This window comes from Melanaphis sacchari, unplaced genomic scaffold (assembly GCF_002803265.2).
Source record: "Melanaphis sacchari strain LSU unplaced genomic scaffold, SCAv2.0 Contig24_pilon_pilon, whole genome shotgun sequence".
NCBI classification, from domain to species: Eukaryota; Metazoa; Arthropoda; class Insecta; order Hemiptera; family Aphididae; genus Melanaphis; species Melanaphis sacchari.
In genome coordinates, this window is record NW_020271125.1 from 1,180,266 (window position 1) to 1,201,905 (window position 21,640).

At 27.3% G+C, this 21,640-nt stretch overlaps 1 protein-coding gene across 1 annotated transcript in view; it reads left to right on the forward strand.

Annotated features, from left to right (window-relative positions):
* Nucleotides 1–21,640, forward strand: part of LOC112594992 (DNA-directed RNA polymerases I, II, and III subunit RPABC3) — a 59,580-nt gene that overhangs the window by 11,031 nt on the left and 26,909 nt on the right. Inside the window, exon 2 of the mRNA XM_025340050.1 lies at nucleotides 17,000–17,083. Coding sequence (XP_025195835.1) covers nucleotides 17,000–17,083 — 84 coding nt within the window. The remainder of the gene's footprint in view (nucleotides 1–16,999; nucleotides 17,084–21,640) is intronic.

Below are 21,640 nucleotides of genomic sequence, written 5' to 3' on the forward strand. Positions count from 1 at the left end.
ATTTGATTACTTAAAAGATATTATGTGGCAGAAATGAACCAATTGTGTTAAGACCCTTCATGTTCTAATAGATGAACACCTGAGTTGCCTACGTTGATAAAGATATTTGTACAGTACCTACTAATACCGTTTATTTACGATGGAATGGTATATCCGGATATAACATCAGTGGACTTAAAAAGATGAGTGTTTCTTGAATCAAAATCGAGTGACTGAAGTCTGAAATTATGTTTTAGTTTAAGAATATTGGACTAATTTTTTTTACAGATATTTTTTTTTAGGATTTTTGAGAGGAAAAACAATTGATAAAATTATAAGAGTCCATTACTCCGATTATTTTAACTAGAAGTACTTACTTTTAGTTAATTAAATACTAGTTTCAATGTTTATAAATTAAAATTCTTAGAAAAATACCTTGCTTCAGAACATAAAAATTAAAAATGCATGCAATAAATAAAACTTTACCTTTTTAACTTGAAAAAAAAAATTATTTATTTTTATAAAAATTCAAGATTTTTTTTAAAAATTATAGGTATCAGCTATTTAACGTTAATTTACTCGTTTTTAAAGTATATTATATTATGTTTTTAAAATTTGAATATAAATAATGTATATTTAATATTTTTATTTTTTAATATGATGCTTGTACATTCAAAACTCAAATAGAAGATTAATAATTATCAACAAATTATGTTAAAAATATCTATTTTTATTTAGGTAGTGAAACTAGTGAAAGCTAATGTGAGACCTTCAATAGCATTACTAAATAATCAAATACACGAGTACGGCACTAACTATATTATTTGAATCTAAAAAAAACTAAGTGGGAATACGGGTACTGACTCAAAGTAATCGTTAACGAATTACCCCTTTCTCTCATTGAATGTGTATCTCTACATTAATTTATATATGTTTGGTGGACGATTGCAAAACACCGTCGAGATAATATCATATATACAAAACCCTTGGATTACATTGCATAATCTTAATTTCATATTACAACTATTTGAATTCCGTGTTGCCCAAATATAGGGTTTCGAAAATTAATGCTAACAATACAATAAATACATGACACAATAGTTAAAGCAATCGGCTAATACACAGGCAAAAATTTAGTAACAGCTTATTGAAAATAACTGTTAGAGCTCTCAAACAATTTGACCTAAAGCATAACTCTCAAATAAAAATTTAAATCGTGAATCAATTGTTATATTTTATGTTATATAATAAAAAAGAATAGTGTGAATCAGTAAATATTTCTATACCTTATCTATGAAGATATGCCTTCGATTTTTAAAACCAACGTTTAAAAATAAATCTTATCTCATAAATTATCCTTATTAAAACTATATAATATGTTTTCATATATTTAATACATTATTATTTATACTTACTTTTCTAAGTAATTTTTCTTTAATAATTATTTGGAATTTATATTTTTAAACTAAAAGATAGCTTCTAACTTTCTCATCAAACAAACTTCATGCATTATTGTTTAAACAATGCAAAATTACACATAGAATAACTTAGGTCATATAGTTTTCTTGATGCGTTTATAATTATGTATTAACTCCAATCAAGCCAATAACCCTGAGGATTTTTCGTGGTGTAGACCTGACAATGAAAAGTAATGAAAAAAAAATATTATAAGAAAAAACTATAAGTTATTATATTAGATCATCGTAGACATCCTTGAATATTGTTGGCTTGAAGCATTGTGTTACACCTTTTATCTTTTCATAAGTACAATTTTAAGATCAATGCACTCAGTTGATTGCTTCGAGTTCTTTTACTGTGCACTTGATGTAGAAATAATCAAATTTTGTGAGGTTTATATTTAAAATAATATCCAGTTTTACGTTATTAAGATTGTTATATAATATAATGTATAAGTGTACCTATTTATAATATAAAATAACTAAAATGCATGCATGCCTAAACAGGACATAATTACTAGTTAAATATATGTATACCTATATATTTATACGATTCATTTATTTTCTACTTTTTTTCTTAATGTTCGGTAAAATTAAATAGTTAATCGAATTAAATTTATCGTGGTTTGATGCTTTGAAATGATCAACATTTTCTACTTGTTGTATTCTTATTTTTATTATATAGGTAGTACTATTAAGTATTGTTCGAGTAAAAATGATTGAGCTTTCTATTGTTCAATAAATATATTAAATGAGCTTTTTTTAGTGTACATATTATATAATCTGCTACACTCCGTTATTCGTACCTTACATTTTTTTGTTTATCTAAAATCATACCAAATAATAAAATTATGTAACATATTTCTGCTGAAATTTATTCACATATTAAAGGTATCGATATTATCTATACGAATAAAAATAGAATATTAAAAATTTTAGATTATGAGCGGAGCGATGAGTGTACTATAATTTTACAACGTGTGTGTTTGTTTGTGTCCATTATTGCCATTTGGAGTTGTAAAGTTGATTTAATTTTTAACTTTGATATAGAAAATTCTGGTCGCGTAAAAAATTATTTGTATTTTTTTAAATAAAACGGAAAAAAAATTAATGAATCTCAGAATAACGAAAATATTTATGGAAACCAGTTTTTGACAAAATAAATTTTCTTTTTTTAAATAATTTAGTTCAAAAATGAATAATTGTAGAAATTTGAGATAATTTTATTTCATTTTTCATCGTTAAAAGTATCAAAAATACATACTCACAATTTTTTATAAGCATTCAAAGTTATAAGTGATAACAATTTGAAAATTGTTTAGAGATATAAGACATTTTATGGGTAAACGTAAATTTATGTAATTTTTGCCAAGGTGTTCTTTACTCAATACATTTTTTTTATCATTCATAAAATCGAGTGACCCCCTCATTTTTAATATATTATAAGACAAGCATATTATTTAAATTATAATTAAAAAAAAAACAATGTTGTGTTATGATATTTTATTATTAAATAAATAAAACTATTGAATACTATTATTCCTTAAATTGTCCATGTATTATGACACGATAAAAATGTATAAAACAAAATACTTTTTAAAATTTACCAATTTACCGAATTTTACGTAAATTCACGTTAATTTTATCAGCTAATTTACGGAATAATTTTTTCTCTATAGTTGGATTGATGGTAGTATCTATAGGTACAGAGACCAGGCGGCGCATGGACTTGTTTCAAACGTATATACGCTGAAAGCTTAGTGCTTATCAACTCGACGCACGTTTATAAAGATATTTAAGACATTATAACGTTACACCTACATAATATGTAGATTGCAATAATCATTTCGGGTGATATGTGTATATATATATAGAAAATTCGTTGCGCTGTCATATATTGCGGCGGTGGTGTGACGAAATGGGGCCCGAATTAGGTTGTTGGGCACGGTTTTTTAGCAACCGACGCTTGTCCTTGGCACATCTGTGTATGTGTTTGTGTGTATATCGTACTGCAATAACAATGGGGCACCCGTGGGCCCCCCTTGTATAACATTTTCGGCAATACAGTCTGACCACGCCAAGGACGTACATGTGCCAAAACAATATTATCACTAATAATCGTGCCCGCGGATCGTTAAAGAGTTCCACTATAGTTTCATTATAATATGGCTGCAATCGCGTAGCCTTAGATAATGTATAATTTAATATAGGTATATCTATCTTGTATAATAAATGACACGTTATTTGTATGTACCTACCTACCGAGTTTATATTTGTAAATTTACAAATTTACTTTTTAATATTATTTTCAGTGAGCCAGGTATATCATATATATATATATAATATACCTACTTTATATATATATAATAGATGTTTAAACAGCATTATATTGATTATATTCTTTAGTTGGCTTTAATATAGGTAACTGAAAAATTATAAATATAATTAATAATTCATTTTATTATTTTTATTGTTATTTTGTCATTTTTCTTATGGTTTAGTATTTACCTAATAATACTGTTGTACTGCAATAATGATAATCACACTTTCACGTGTTACTGATTATTGTTTATATACTTTTCATTGTGGCTGATAAATGGTCGTAGAACTTTACTCAATGTCAATATGTATGTACAGGATGATTCATCAAGCATGCTTTTCCCCATTTTCCATTTCAGTAATGAATTTATACACATTTTTATTTTTGAAATTTTCATTATCTTAAAGACTGTAGTATTTAATACTTATAGTTTTTTAATTTCATTGAAAGAGTGTTCTGTGATTATACAATTAATTTTTTTCAAATAAAAACTTCTCTTCTTTCTACTGGATTAGGTTTTATGTTAAGCGCAGTCGAATTATTAAAAGCGAAAATGGGGGTGAGTGTGCTTGGTAAATTACCCTGTATACAATTAATATTTAAGTCTTTTATTTAATATGAAGATAAATACACTGCACGTAACATAGAAAAGTTAATGACTAATATAGAACAATTCACAAAGTAAGATCACCTCATTTTTCTTTCAATTATTAATTTATTCTAAATATAATTTTTGGTATCACAATTTTTATACCATGTAAGAAGTTTTAATAACATAAAATAATATCTTAGTGTTTGAAAAAATAGCTCTAATAATTATTATTCAAAATTCCGAAAATCACATTTTAAATAAATGAAGTTAAACGAGTGTGCACCACGTTTGGTGAATCATATACGTACGATATTAACGAATACTTATAAATAAACTGCAGGCTTTTCTGCTTCTAAAATTATTCATTACATAAGTGTTAATTGAACATCCATCATTACAATAAATTGTTGTGTTTAAAAAAAAAAATACATATTTAAGTGTTTACAAATACTCGTTATAATGAAAATAAAAAAAAAAACAAATTCCTATTATGTTTATAATTTAAATTTTAATGTTAATCTATGTTTATTTCTATGTAAAAATATCGTGTAACATTGTAAAATCGTTAATTTTAAAAATGTTAGTTATATAAATACAAAAAATGGCAAATATCTCAGTTGCAGAAAGAGCACTTTCTCCTCGCCCCCTAAAAATAAAAGTTATGGGTATTTAGTAATGTGTATAACTGTTATAATTTTATTTTAAATCAGCAGCTTGATTTACCTTAGATTATACTTCGGAAAAAATAAGATTTTAAATAATTATTAATTAATGATGGTGGGTGGATGCCGGCTGGTAAATATTTCTAGGTTTGCTTTCCCCTCGTAAAAAAAATGATTTTCGTTTCTTATAAGGAAGTACTTTATGGTAATATGATTTCTTACTAACCGCCAATTTAAAATTAAAATATAAATAACCAATTGATCCGATATTTAAAGAAAACACAAAATTTAAAAAAAGTAAAAACTTAAGTTATTTTTAAAAATAATAATTATCTAAAACTAAAAAGAGGCACCTAGGTATTTATATTTTTTAATTTTATGTTCATCTTATATATTTATCTCCTTCGTCATAATATTGGAATGCGCGTTTACTATAATAGAAACGTATTTCGAAATTAAATGCTGATATGATAGCTGTGATGTACCAATGATTACTGTATCAGTCTTTAAAGTATGATGCGTAAAACTTGTGGACTTAAATCCCATACTACGAGTATAATATAATTAATGAGTGATAACAGATCAAAAACAAATTCCCTATAACCCTTAATACAATACTATACATATACTTAATATGCAAAACTATGAATTAAAGTTCTGAAATTTAATAGATATAAATCAATAGTAACAATAAACCATACATTTATACTCCATAAGAGTATCATCAGTACGTAGCATCTTCCTTAAAATACCAATATCTGAACTCATGTAGAATTTTATTTATTTTTTAACTAAATGAAAAACAAAAAAAAAATTGAAAACTTTATGCTAAAAAATAATAGATTGAATATATTTTAAACTATTAAAGACTACTGTAATGTTTTGAAGTATAAGTATTTGTAATATCTACATATATTTAATGTTTAATGAAAAAAATAAACAACAATTATAATAATATTGTAGTTTGGGTAAGCCAAGTACAATATGTGATCACTATCTCATGCGGTTGCTTAACTGTCATTACTAAATCAAGTATTCAATATATTTTTAACAATATAATTTATACTCGTATACTCAATAATTTCGTATAAAAAGTATGATCCAAGTTGTTAAATGGACATTACTCATCTGGTGTATGTATAGTTAGTGGGGGATGAGCTTTCTGTTTCCCTTCTCAGAAAATGGGGCAACTTCTATAATATAATATGCGTACTTGAGTTATAACCATATGCGGCTAACGAACAATCAATTTCGTTTCCCCACCACATGAAAATATGAACGGATTATTTAGTGTGCATGCAAAGTGAGAGCGTGAGAGAGAAAGAGAGGGTACAGAGGTTTTTTGGCAATTTAGGACGGACCTTGGGACCTTGGAAATATGAACGCGCAGTCGTACTTGTTTTGTCGTTGCGTGCTGATCGACAGCTGATTATTTTTTCTTTAGTGCACATAAATGTTTTTTATTAATCCTACCGGCATTTTATTTAAACTTAAAAATGGTTTTAGAAGTATCCTGCAATTCAACAACAAATAATTTGATGGACTCAGAAATATATTTTACAAGGTCTATAATCTATATAATATTTATTATTAACGTTTTAGTTTTAGTTAATTTATAAGTGTACTTGTGTAAGTTTAAATTTATTGATATAATACTGTAAATTTCTTTAATTTTAACTAAAGTTAGATTATTTTAAAAATTAAATCATAAATAATGTTTTGCAGTCAAACCGTTTTTCTTTTAAAATATAGGTAAGAACCTCCTATACTTTTTGTATAAGTAGGTTACTCTATTTCATTATGTACAAAGATATCTTATTTTCATTACTTTTTGTTCGAAATGAATAACCGTAATGTAGAAAGGTAAAAGTAGATCATAGTCTAAAATATAAGTAGTACTAAATATATATTATATACTCAACTCGACTAGTATACTGTTGAAATTTCGTGTACGTATTCAATATGTACCTATATAAAAACCGTTAAAGACCTTGCAGTCATATTTTATCATTGTTATTATTATTGTACATACCTACGTATAATAATAAATTTTAGTTTTTACTGAACACAATTTATATCCTAATTATATCTCAACGGAGATATTTTGTATAATTTAATGAGCCAAAATGACCTTTCAGTTTTCGGCAACCTTGAAATTTCAAATATTTCAACAATAGTAGGTACATTAGCCTCTCTTTTTTAAATATAAATCTATTACAAATACATGATGTAGTCCGTTTTCAAATGAAAACATTTGATTAATGAATGTCAAAAGTTTTTAAACTTAAGAATAGACGACCTTCGCAACGTGTCGAAACAATTTTTTGTGGTAACAAAACGTGATGACTCAATTCACCTATTTTATGTCCAACTTTGGTTGTTAATAACTAATAAGATATAAATGCTAAGTGATACTGTTTTGTTAATTTTATCTGTAAAAATGTGTGCAGTTCAAAACCGTTTTGAATGATTGATATGTTATAATTGCATTGATTCATTAAACTGTATTAGTATTGAAAATTAATTAAAAATTTTTTCTGACTAATCCTTATGATACTATAATACTGAATATGATAAACAATGTGTTTTATTGATCGAACACTTTATATTCATAGTATTATTATTATACATTTTTAATAAATAATTATTCAATTAAATATAGGTAGTGAATGGTGTGTTATGAATTTTATGAGCATCAAGTTGTATAGATACAACAACAACACATAATAAATAGGTATTTTATTTTAATTTAAATATAAAAAAATAATTTCATGTGAATTTTGAAATAGAATATTTTTTTAATATGCATTTAAAATATTTATTAAACATTTAAACACTGGAAATATACTGGAAATAATTTATGTTAGGTATTTCTGTTTTAGATAAGAAAACTTAAAGATAAGTAATTATAAAGAAAAAATGAGTTGATATTATATAGATTTTGTGTATTAACAGAACAAAATCTAGATTTATAAATAATATTATGCAAATATTATCAGTAAATTTATTAAATACAATTGTTAACATTTTATTATTAGCCTTTATACTTTAAAATAATTAATAGAATAATATAGTTTATTTTATTCTAGTCGTTGAATAAAAGTTTTAATTTTAAAAACTACAAATTTTTAGGAATAATTTTAATTAATTTAATATCAAATTATTTTAAGATAATTTAACGGAAAATTTAATTTATTTGTTTTAAACTACCTATTAGAATAATTATTTAATATTTTTAAATAATTTTATTTTGATATTATCAAAATTACGTATAGAAAATAGTTGCAAAAATGATAACATAATATTATAAATATTTAATAGTAGTAGAAATATAGTTGTTTTGGTAAAAATTTGTATGTAAAAAAACCAAACAATATACTTAACTATTAAATTAAATAAATCTTGCGCTATTACATTCATTTGTTGATGTTATTTATTTGTATGTTGTTTTAAATAATAGCATAATATTGTTTAATTTGATGCATTTTAATATAAAATAATCTATATTAAAAAATGTATATTTACTAAATTAAATACATTATTTATACAAAAATGTAGTTATATCAGTTAAGGTTTACCATTAGAGTTATATAGTGAACTCGTGAGGTTGTGGGCTGAAGTTATCGATCTCTTCCACTCTGTTCGTTTTAAATGTCAAAGATCGTCCGAGTCCCCTCCTTTTTACTTTACCCGCTAGTTTCATTCTGTTTACGTCATAGCCCCTCTACCTCGAACACTATTTCATACCTCCTCTAAACCATCAAAAAAACTTTCATCCCTTTGTATGGGAAGAGGAATAAGGATAAGGATTGAGAAATATTGCGTCATCTATGCTGATTCACCTACTTGTACATTTCGTTTCGAAATAATAAGAAAATTCCTGTATAAGTTATAAAATCATTTTTTAATAGATAAAATACAAAATATTTTCATTAAATATATTACTACAATAATTATATATATGTCGCTTAGTAATTATTAAAAATCATATGTACGATATAAAATGACTAGTTTCTTGATTAATGTTATTTAATGTAATTTAATTATAACTGCTTGAAAAAACTTTAATTTTGTTAAATATTCTACTAATAGTTATGAATAATATTAGTGTTTATTTCATTAATATTTTTGTGTTAAAAAAATTAAAAAGTTAGCGGTCACTTTTTGAAAATTATATCATGTTAAATTTTGATTTCAAAAAAAAAAAAAAAAACCTTAATATTTTATATGACAAAAACATTTAGTGACCGATTTTTTTAAGTATATTTTAAACTTACCGCATGAATGCATGATCTTATGACTACTTTTACGTATAGTTGATGAACGTCGTATAAATGTTGTATTTTTTATATTATTAAAATAAATTTAATATCTGACTACCATATTATACTTGTATATTTTAGTACTTATTCGATGTTTTAGTATATATATTGCGTATTACATCAAGAAAGATTCTGAACTTTAAAATTTTATAATTTGTTATTTATATTTATAAACTTTCAAAAACAAATTAACACCTAGGTAATAATTGATCATAAAATACAAATCGTAGTATAAGTAATCGCATTTAATTGATAATTTATTATTCTAATGGAATGATTATTTGAGTAGTGAGAATTAGTTACTAATGAAATAATGGACACCGTAACTTAGTTATTATGATTAATGATTATAATATAGTGCTTCAAATTAGAAAATTTATGTAATACAGAAGTTGAACAAATTGAGTGTCTTGAAAGTATTATATTTATATATATAATATTATCATATCAACAATCCAAAAAAGACTTAGGGTTTGCTTACATTTCTTTACCTTTATTCGGCAGTTTTATGCATCTTGTCAAAACTAGTGAGAAATTTAAAAAAAATATATTATATAAGTATACAATATTATACACCAGTACCATTAATTTTCAAATTATTATCTCTATATTATATACAATTTTAATATGACTATTTTATGTAATTAAATATTAAACCTATTAGTAATTGTTTTGAAATATAAAAATATTATACTCAAAAACACGAATAAAATTAACACAGTATCTATTTACGTATAAATAAAATTTTTTAGCAATATCAGGACTAACAATAAGTTATAAAAATTTATGATTAATGAATAAAATACGAGTATTTATTCCAATTTTAAGAATTATAAAGTATAATAACAGCTTATGCAACTTAAAAATTATCTATTATTATTTTACTAAAACATTAATAAACTATTAAACATTTAAACGGTAAACATACAAATTCAAAAGAAAGCGAACTGTACATTATTCCTCCATCAACTAACATTGTGTATTTTGTAGCCATTGTATACAAATGCTGAATTTATAACACAATAAGATGTTTGAAATTCGATTTTGAAAAAAAGTAAAAGTTGCTCTCTAGCTATTGTTTCTAAGTTGTTTTTATAATATTTATACTTGTTTATTAATTTTTATTGCTTCGTTTTTATAATTATTACACATTATGATTATTGGTAAGTGGTCAATATGATCATAAACCTGTCACCTGGTATTAAAGCAAAATGCTGTATAATGTATTACTATAGTAACTCAACAATACCAACAAACCGAAAGAAACACCTATAATGCCCGTTGCCCTTGATATAAACATTTTATTAGAAAAATACCCAATTATAACGTAGTTAGGGTTTCTCTGGAAATAATGATTTAATCCTAGTTTATGTATATTATATCAGTATTGCCTAAGCCTTTTTTTTTATCACATACGTTTTAATATTAGTAAAACAAAATTACTCACACACACTTAGGTCTCACGGTTTTTATATTTCTGAAAATGTATATATGTATGTTTATTCTGGGCGAGCTCAAGTGACGGTAGGAGAAATGTTACCCCGGTGGGTCGCAGGGGGTTCATTGGGCGGCGTTGGCGGTATGACGTCAATGAATTTGAGCGCCGCCCACAATAGCTAAGGCGCGTACCAGCTCTTCGAATCGAAGTCTCATTCAGCAAGGCCACAAGTGTCAATGGACAACGGGATACTCTTCTCGAGCAACTTTTATTTAACAATTTTTACTCGATTTATTCTTAATTTTCATTCTATAAACCATCGCAATCATATATTGACATTTTAAAACATATACCATGACAGAGCTTGGAACAATCATCTTCTGGTAACATTATATTGATTTAATTTTAATATATTTTGTATATATTTATATGTATATTAATTACCTTTGTAACAGTTTTCATGTTACTATGCTGGTTTAATTTAAGTGCACTCGATATAATAACAATAGGAAGGTCATTTACAAGTATAAGTAAAATTATACATATTAAATATAAATATAGCTTTAATTAATGCGTGTAATAGTATAATATGTTATACAGATTGAACCAAATATTTTTATTTTATAATCATATTACATATTTTAATAGTATAATTTTTAGTAACTTGTAAAACATTTGACAGAGTGTGTTTCAGTAAATGGATATATAATTTACTGGCCGATCTTAAATTCATTGTTTTATTTAGACATTATTAAGATGTGTTATTACAAGAAATCATTTGTTTGATGCCTTCAGTAAGGTATACAATTCTAAAATTAAACATATGTTACTTATACATTTTATCATTAAAGTTTTCTACTTGATATTATTATATACGAGTCAAGTTTAATAGTATTATGTATCTGTTTTACTTATTGTACTAACTAAATAACTTAAATTGTTAAAATAAAAAATTATATTACTTTTCTACAAATTATTGTTTACATCTTGAAAGTTATGGTATACCTAATTAAACTATTGTTCATTATAATTTTGTTGTTTCAAGGAAAGATGAAAAGTTACATGTTAAGTTATCACAAACTTGATTTATCAAAAATTACTATTACAATAAATCTTAGTTTTAGATTACGAGTATATGTAAAGAAAAGATAATCTATAGTTCTAAAATGACATTTTTCACTTATTTTTTTTACGTTTCATGTGTTCATATATTTACTGGAACTTAGATACATGTGATACTTAAGATAGTCCAGTTAGCTAGTAATTTACTAAAATATTTCTAAAAATAACCAAAAACTCTTTGCATGAATGTAAAGACCCATATTCAATTCCCGTTGAGGAGGAAAAGTTTTTCATTATTAAACAATTTTTAAGAATCTTATAAACACAAAATAATTTCTTCGATGTTTATTTAAGAATTATATAAATGTATAAAAATAGTTTTGAATATTTTTTTATCGTTTTTGAACTCTGTTTAAAAGATTTTTAAATATTGTAAAATTTTAATCTTGAACTTACTAAGTTCGTAAATTTTTTTTTAATGAAATTATTCTTAGTATATTTTTTTATTATTTTGTATTTTGTATTTATTTATTTATTTATTTTTTGATAAAATGTTTGATTTAAAATTTGAATAAAAATATAATTAATTTTATTCTTTTTATAAAATTTTAAAATTTTTAGCATTTTCATGTGTTCAAAATTGAAAAACACTTTAATGAATAAAAATAAGTATTAACTGATAGCTAGGTGGGTACTTTAAAATCGTTTTGCGAATTCAAGGTCTGCTTCAATTCGTGGTTTGTTCGTGCAAAACAAAACTATTGACCACACCCAGTTTTTGTTGGTACCTTGTCTATGATTGTGTATTTAATAATTTATATACTGTATGTATCGCTTCTTAGAAGTGTATCATATTGTAAATAAAAAAAAAAAAATAAACATTAAGAGATATTTAATTTAATAAAATGCTTTATATTATTAATGAATAATTTATACAGTTTCGTATTTACAGTAAAATAAAATAATAATGTACCCAAATAATAGATATGGTTTTTTTTATTCATATTATATTGAACTTTATTTTTGCAAACTTTTAGTTGTATTCTATAAAAAATGTTTAAACATTTAAGGTAAATAATAATATTTATTTATATACTGCAATTACTATAGTGATAAAATATTATTCGTTGGTATTTGTATATGAGATTTCTTATCGAAATATTGATTATTTTAGATACTGCAAATCAGAGCAGAGAATGTATTTTTTCTTGCGAATTACACCTTAATTTACATAATAATATTGGCTATTTTTGTATGAATATTATATTAATGAAAATGTATTTGTATAATATTAATTATTATAATGTAAAAGAAGTACTTCTTAACATCTAGTAGTTTAAATTTTAGTCTTTCAGCCATGTTATCTAGATGTGTAGTTAATTTATCAAGTGAACATTTTTAATTCAATCATATAATTTTTTTATTAAAACTTTATATTGGTAGTCTTCTACCCTTGATTAATTATATAGAATTGAAATTATTTAGTATACTACCTACTTATATTTGAAGAAGCAATTTTCAATAATTCGTTATCATTATGCTGACTTAATATATAGGGAATGTTTCTATTAGATTATAAATGTTTGCCATTAAATTATTTGTTATTTTATTATTAATTATTATTTATTAAGTTTAACAGGTAATTTGGAAATTTCGGTAAGTTTATAATTGAGGAATAATAAATATAATTAACATATATTCTGTAACGATTAATTAAAAAAAAAAAATAATAATAATAATTTTAAAAGTTCACTTGTAAGATTTAATATAATATTGTATAATTATTATACTTTAAAATATTTATTTAGAAAAGCCTTTCTATTGTTAATTGCTCTTTATAATAGAAAATTAAGAGTAATGCATAAATATCACTGTTTTACTGTGGATATTAAGATTGATATATATTATATTATTTGTTCGTATATCGTACACCTTTTCATTCGTGCATATATAAGTTATTGGAGAAAATTTCCTTTATATTCATTAAATAAATCAAAAATCTGTTCAAGTTGAAAATATTTGTATTTTTTATGAATGGTTATATTTATTTAAAAACTTTAATATAAATAATTTCAGTGAATAAAAAATTAATCAAATTATTGCACATTAAACTATTGTTTTTTAAACGTGAAAATGTAATTAAAATAAAATATTTAATTAAATTAGAAAGTGTGTAGGTACCTATATTTGAAGGTCTTTTAATTTTTTTTACAATCATCGTTGTGATTTAGTTTTATAAGTAAAATATCTTACTTCATTGAATAATGTTAAATTCCCATGTATTCAAGAAACTTTAGACAATAATAAATAAAAATTCATTAAGTAATATATACTTATTACTTATTATTCATATTTTTCACTTGGTACCTCAATCTGATTTTGATGTATTATAACAAAATATTTGTCTTTAAAATTGTATGTATTAAAATAATATTTTATACATGAATTTTGATGTTTCATAGTTGAAAATTTGAATTTATTACGACTTACGGTGAACTATAATAATTACTTTATATTATACATAAATGTCAGTACATCATTTCTAAAGGTTTCAAATATATTAAATATTTCTTGGATGTAAGTACATAAAATTCTCTTTACATTGAAAAATAGCTGTCGTCTTAATTAGCAACGTTTTATAATATATATATATATATGAATTTAATAATAATGTGTAAAAACACTAAGTATTACTTCGGTGGTGACATATTCGAGTGATGTAAGCCATAATAGTATAGTAATTATTCTAAAATTATAATTTTTTTTCTAGTTTGTTGGTTATTTTGTTTTGTTACTTCTTTTACTAAATTATTTATTGTACAAACATGAGCCACACCTGTGTATGCATAGTGATATTCACTATACTATAGGTAATACGAATATCATACTATAGAAGAGCCGAAATGCACCGTTGTTTAATACAAGCAGTAAAGTTGTTGTGTTAATTCATAGAACCTACTGCAAATTGTTATTATTATTTATTATTATTTCAATTATAATAATAATCAAAAAACATATTACTTAGTATGTAGTATATAGAATTATTATTTATTTATTAATTATTCGTCATACTTCTGGTGATAGTTGGTCATCGTATGATATTAACAAATAGTAATCGATGAATATGAAATTAATGTGTACATTATACATATTATATAGTATCATCTGTAGAACCGACTTAACCTACTTTCGATTAAAAATCAGTTTTTAAATTCGTTCATCAATTTTAAATTCTCGTGAAAATGACGACGTGATGTCGTGCTTTACCATACGACCACGAATATGAAATAGAGTACATTATATTAATGAAGAATGATATTGTGGGAATTATTATTTTCCGGTTAGGTTACTCGTGTATACAAAATTGTAATTATTATTATTTATTGTATAACGACAACGTTCGTTTCGCGCACATTGTATTATTTCTAAATAGATTTATTTTACAGTGTGTGTTTCTGTGTTTCTTTCTTCTCATTCCCACACTATAAGCTTATAAGTTGTAAGCGTTCGAAGTGCGTCATCGCCATTTAATTAAATGGTATTGACTGAATCGCGGTTAAACAGATTTTGCTATTTAGGAGTCATCTCAATATCTAACTTGTATATGTTAAAATATATGTGCACGAAAATGCATATTATTTTGTTGATTTATGTAGGATTAATGTATTTACCAATTAACCAGTTACCTGTGTAAATATATATATATGAAATTAATTTAACCTATGCTGGTGTTTTAAATAACGTTCGTGGAAATACGTGATTCATTTATACAACATGATCGAGGCTTTAGGGTGGCAAAGAGATAAGTTACAACACAGTAAAATGTACAATAATGATTACACTAACATTTTTAACAAAACTTTAAAGAGGAGGGGGGGTAAATTTAATATCGTGACACAAAATAATATGCGAAAGTAAATATGTTCATACTCTTACTAAGTATTGTCCAAGTGTAGGAACTTAAACATTTTATTCTTATTATATTATTTTAAAACTTTTATAATATTTACTGAATAAATTATAGTTTTTTAGCATTTTTATATTAAAAATAATTAATTAAGTCCCATTCGAGGTTAGGGAGAAGTAATCGTCTAAACGCTAATCCTTAATACTGTCACTGAATGATGGCGGTAAATCGATTCCGGTACTGAATTGATGTTAGTCAGCGCGATGGGGCCGTGCGTTAGTTATTGCCCGGAGAAATTTGAAAATTATGCATTAGTGCGTTATATAATAATCTGTTTTCAGCTGAAAGTCCAAACTGTTGCCGAAACTTGGGAAATTATCATACATTTGCATCCGATAAATTAATTATATATTTACCACATATTTTATTAAAAAAATAAAACATGAAAAACGTAATTGGCTTTTTTTTAGTCATTTGTGGTTATTTTATAAATTATATAGGTAATATACAGCGAAATTGTTATTTTCTAACCTTAAATAAAAATGTTTGTGTGTTTGTTTTATTTTTAATGTTCAATTCTATAATAAATGATTTCAGAGTAATTTATTGCTGTTGTCTGTTTTAGGTGTTTTTTTATAGATGTTTTATTCTTTTATTTTGCATCACACGACTCAACAATAAATTATAACTATTATTATTACTTAACTATAAAAAAAATCTATGAATTCTCTTAGTTTTTACCTATATTGTTTAATGTTAAAGTATATATGTATTGTACAGTTATTACACGTTAATCTCGCGTATTAACTCTACTTACATATATAGATGTACTGAACTATTATTTTCATTTAAGTACTTAACGAAGAATCTTTCAAGTTCGTTAATATTTTCTTGATACCTTTATTATATGTAGGTATTAATATAAGTAATACATTTATAATTAATACAAATATTTGCTCTATCTTACTATTGATAACCTATTATCGTGTTTTCTCTTTCGTTTTCAATAGCTAAAGTGAACTAGTATTTATAAATTTGACCTATTCTGTATTATACTATGCATGTATTTATATGTATATATATATGTCCTGATGACTTATTTATTATGTATATATTATATAATTTCCTGTTTTTGAATGAAAATAAAAACAATGTTTTTCTATTATTGATGCCTACTTTGTTTTCAGTGAAAACTGCACTGAATATGTTGTACTATAATTGTTATTATATAATATCCTTAACTTTTGTTCGTTATTTCAGTGAGCCGTTTGCACTGCGAGAGCGAATCTTTCAAGATGGAACTGATCTTAGATATCAACTCATGGATTTATCCTATGGATTTGGGTAAGTGTATTAATTAAATATATATATATATATAATATATATATACACATATATATCATGCCAAGGTGGTTCACTGTGTTCTCGTTTTTTTCTCCCATTATTACGTTTTAAGTATGATTTTGAAAACTTACGACTGCAGTTCGGGAAGGACCCTGTGTAGATAGTATATTAGTATGCATAAGTACTTGATTCTAACTACCTGCTACTAAAAGAGTTCACTCTTTTGCCGTCTCTAATCACGCAATACCCATACATAAGTGGCGTTATTTGTGTCACTCAACTGTAACTGATTTGTCACTCGGTTACGAGTAATAAACGAATTACGCTAATATTTTATAGTCGGTCAGTAAAATTTAGAACGGTATAATGAATAATGGAATAGCTGAGAGAGAGATTGCATTTCTAAAACGTATTCTTGAGAAATAAACAGATATTTGATTGTTTAATATACCTACGAATTTTAACCAGTCTGGACCAAATGATAAAATGTACGATTCTCGATCGTTTGGGTTTTTCGGCGTACGGCGTTTATAATAATAATAATATATAGTCATTATCGTGCCGTACCCGAATATACCGTTAAGCGTTTAAAAATTTTTACCATTCTGCTAATAGTGCTACAATATGTGTTACAATATATATTATTGTTATACCGCACAATATAGCCTATACACGATCGTGTCGGTACTTCAAACAATTCGCGTTCTTCAACACAGGCAGGTATTATTATTTATTATTATTATTATTAGTTGCAATTAATATTATTTTCGCGAACATACCGTTCGGCTGAACCGTACGATAAATTATCATCATACACAACATGATATTATTATAATAATAATATGATACGTACACATTTCGTACGATCGCTCGCGCTCGCGCGCGACCGCAGAACGTCGTCGCAGTCGTCGCCGTCGTCAGCGGCGGCAGCAGCCGAGGCGCCTAGCGTAGTAGCATATACACTCCTACGCCCGCCCCGCCGGCCCGTCAGTATATTTGGCAAAACGTGCGTGCGCGCCGCCGCCGCCGCCGAACACGGGAGGCCCCGAATGGGTTGGTGCGAAAGTTTTCGACGCGTAGGTTAGGTATATACCGCGGTGCAGTCGTAATATTTTGTCCGCGCTCGCGGGTTTTTCGAAAACCCCACCGCACACGCCAGTCACAAGTGCACGGCCGTGCACTCCCGTCGCTCATCACAATAATATTATACCATATTATTATTATTATTATTATTATTATTATTATACCGCCATCAGTCATCACCCGCAGTCGCCGCCGCCTTCGTTTTTGAACCGTGTATTGTGTGCGTACTGCTGCCGCCGTTTGTCGCACGTCGCTCCATGAGAGAACGCGCGCGCCGACGACGACGACGATGGCGTTAGTAGTTTTCTTGCCGCCGCCGCAGCCGCTTAACGCTTTGTCAACAACACGATCGCGACGCCGACTTCAGCGCTACGGTCTCCGCCGCCGTCACCGCAGCAGCCGGCCGCCGTAGTAATGCCATCCACTTTTACGGTAATAAAAAATAAAAAATAAAAAAAAAAATTACGCGATATTTTCCGTTTCGCGCGTTCGATAAGTCATGAACGTCGTCGCTTGTTATTTCACCTTACTCGAGCAATCGTGGTATTACGCCGTACCGGACATCGAGTATACCCGCGGCGTATTTTAGGCGGGCAAAAACCATAATATTGTAATATTGTTATGTACCTACGCGTTCCGCCGTCGGGAAAATATAATAATAATAGTAATAATAGTTATTATTATTATTATTATTGTTTTGCCGATAATATTATTTGCGCAGCCGTTTTAGCGCAAAATGTATGTACGCGCGCATTATTGTATACGATTTTATGCGTATTTAGATAATAATGATTATAACACTGTGTAGTGTATCGACGATATATTATATTGTGCGCGCGGACTAGATGTCGTCACTATGCTATCGGAGTGTACGGTGCCTACGAAGCAGCCGGTGCGAGTGTGTCGTAGTTTTTACTTTTTAGCTATAATAATTATTAATTATTATTATGTGTGATAATAATATATGCAAGTCCGTTAAAACGATTGGACGATGTCTACACGGAACTCGCGGGTAATATGTCATGATAATAATAATAATTGTGACAATTATTTTTGTCGTTAATGTTATACCTAATATAGGTGTTATAATCGATTTCAATAATAATAATTATAATTATAATTTTATTGTGTTTTAAATTAATTTCTATTATTACTGTCGCCGTTATAACAATAATATAATATTATTGACAACTGTTTAATACGAGTATGTTAATATTATCACGATGTTCCGTTGTTCGTTGTGATTCCAGTCTTGCGGATATCGATTCCCAGCTAACGCGTTTTATTATTTTCCGCTTGAAACTACGCGACGTCGGGTTTGGTGGACTGATGTTTTCATTTCGATAACGGTATTATTATACGTTATGCGAAAACACAGTGTGGAATTTCTCGACCCGGTAAAGACACTCCTCTGCCAAAATTCCTTCCTGACATCCGATTCAAACCGAAAATAAATCATTCAGCCCATAATAAATCCCCTCCTCCCCCTTCCCCCACCAACGACAACGCGAATTCTGTTTTGCGATGTATATGCGCTGCGTGACATCTTCGATTTTCGTAGACTTCGGGCCTTCGGCTATTTTACAAGACAGAAAGTATAAACCGCGTATAATCGATAAATATATATTATACATCGTTAGGTAGGTTAATTCGGTCAACGAATATTGGAGAATTAATAATTTCACTTTATAATACAAGCATATACCGTGCCGATTATTTTCGGTAGATGAAATTGGATATAAAATATTTATCATAATAAATTGCAGTGGTATTTTGTATGGATTTGAAATAATTTGGCAAGTTTTAGTAATTTTTTGTATGTAATGTATGTTTACGATAGTTTTACTGTAAATCTCTAGAATTCACTTAACATCAATTTATTTTAATAAATAATATATGTTTATTTTATTATAATATTATGCGTTTGGTAAGTTGTTTTACAAAATAATTTTTTTTTTTTTTTTATTGCCATTAAGTTTGAGGATTTTTAACTATCATGTTATATGCTTTCATTTGTTAATTAAATACTACTTCTATTCTTTTTTCATAAATAACAGAAAAATAAAAAAAAACACTTTTTAGTTAATATTTTTTATTTACTCGTTAAGTATGCAAAAAAAAATTGTCAAAGTATGAGGTACTTTTGCTGTTTCTTGTATGGTGTCTGTACATTTTATAAAAATGCTATTAAATAGAGATCATCTGGAATGATGATTTAAAAAATTATGAATAATTTTAACTATATTATTATAAAACAATACGTGCTCATTCTACTGTATACAAAACTAGATTATTTTCATTATGCATAAGAACGCGATTAAATATTTTTTTTGAAATCCTTTTCTTTGTACAGTTGTGCCTACACTTGTACCTATTTATTGCGTATCAATTACAAACTGTAACTCGTTTGTTTTTTTATTGTGTAATAGCTTTTAGTTTTCGAGAAAACACTAGCTAAGTTCTACATTAAATCGCACATTTTTTTTTTCACGGAAATCCAAAAATAAAATTGCTTAAAGTTATACATCATTGCTGTCTAATTGTATTATTGAATAGTTGCCAAAATGTAAACGTTTTTATGCGAATATTTATGCGTTTATTACGTGCTGTTCGTCTCCGATGGTTCCGATATAACGTTATATTTCGTGTGACGTAAAAGCAACACGATATTATAATCACGCAGTCGTATCGATGCGAATATACAATGAAAATTCGTCGTTCGTCTCGCCAAACGCCCGTGCAGCTGTTGGTGTGTTACTTATCGTACAAAATATATTTTAATGTTTCGTGCGAAAAGGAAGAAGAAGATATAAAAAAAAAATCTTATCGACTTAACGTCGCAAACTCGAAATATCAGCGCGATGAACAGAAGAGGAAAGGTACCCTCCCATATCCAAAATACTGTCACTTGCGCTTCTGCTCGGAATACGAAATAATATTGTCACCGCGTTGTACCTGCAGTCGGTCGTGACTATTGTTGAATAATAATAATAAAAAAAAAACCACGAAAAATTCATCGGGGAGGGGAGCTTTATCTCTCGTACCGTATTAAAATACGATGTGTTCGGAAGAAAAATAATATTATCCAAGGTTGCCGCCGCCGTCAGCTGGTGATGTGCCACACACACACATATACTCACACACTCACACCATCGGATCGATTCGCCTGCCCGCCCCGCCACCGACCTTTGTGCCAGTCCATCGCCCGCAAACGCGCGCGCACGTTCTCTCCGCCGGTGGAATGACGCAACACCCGGCGTAGTGTGTCAGGTCTCTGACGCGCCGGTCCGACTGTTTTTTTTGTTTTTTTCGCTTCCACTCTCGTCTGACCGCCCCGCCGCCGCCGCTGCCGCCCGTGCGTCGATGTTGCCCCGTTCCCGCACAATCGGCATAATTCCCTCCGCGGTTCGCGCGCGCGCCAGGCGGCGCTCCGCAAGCCCGCCGTACCGCCGGCCGGCCGCGGCGGCGGCGGCG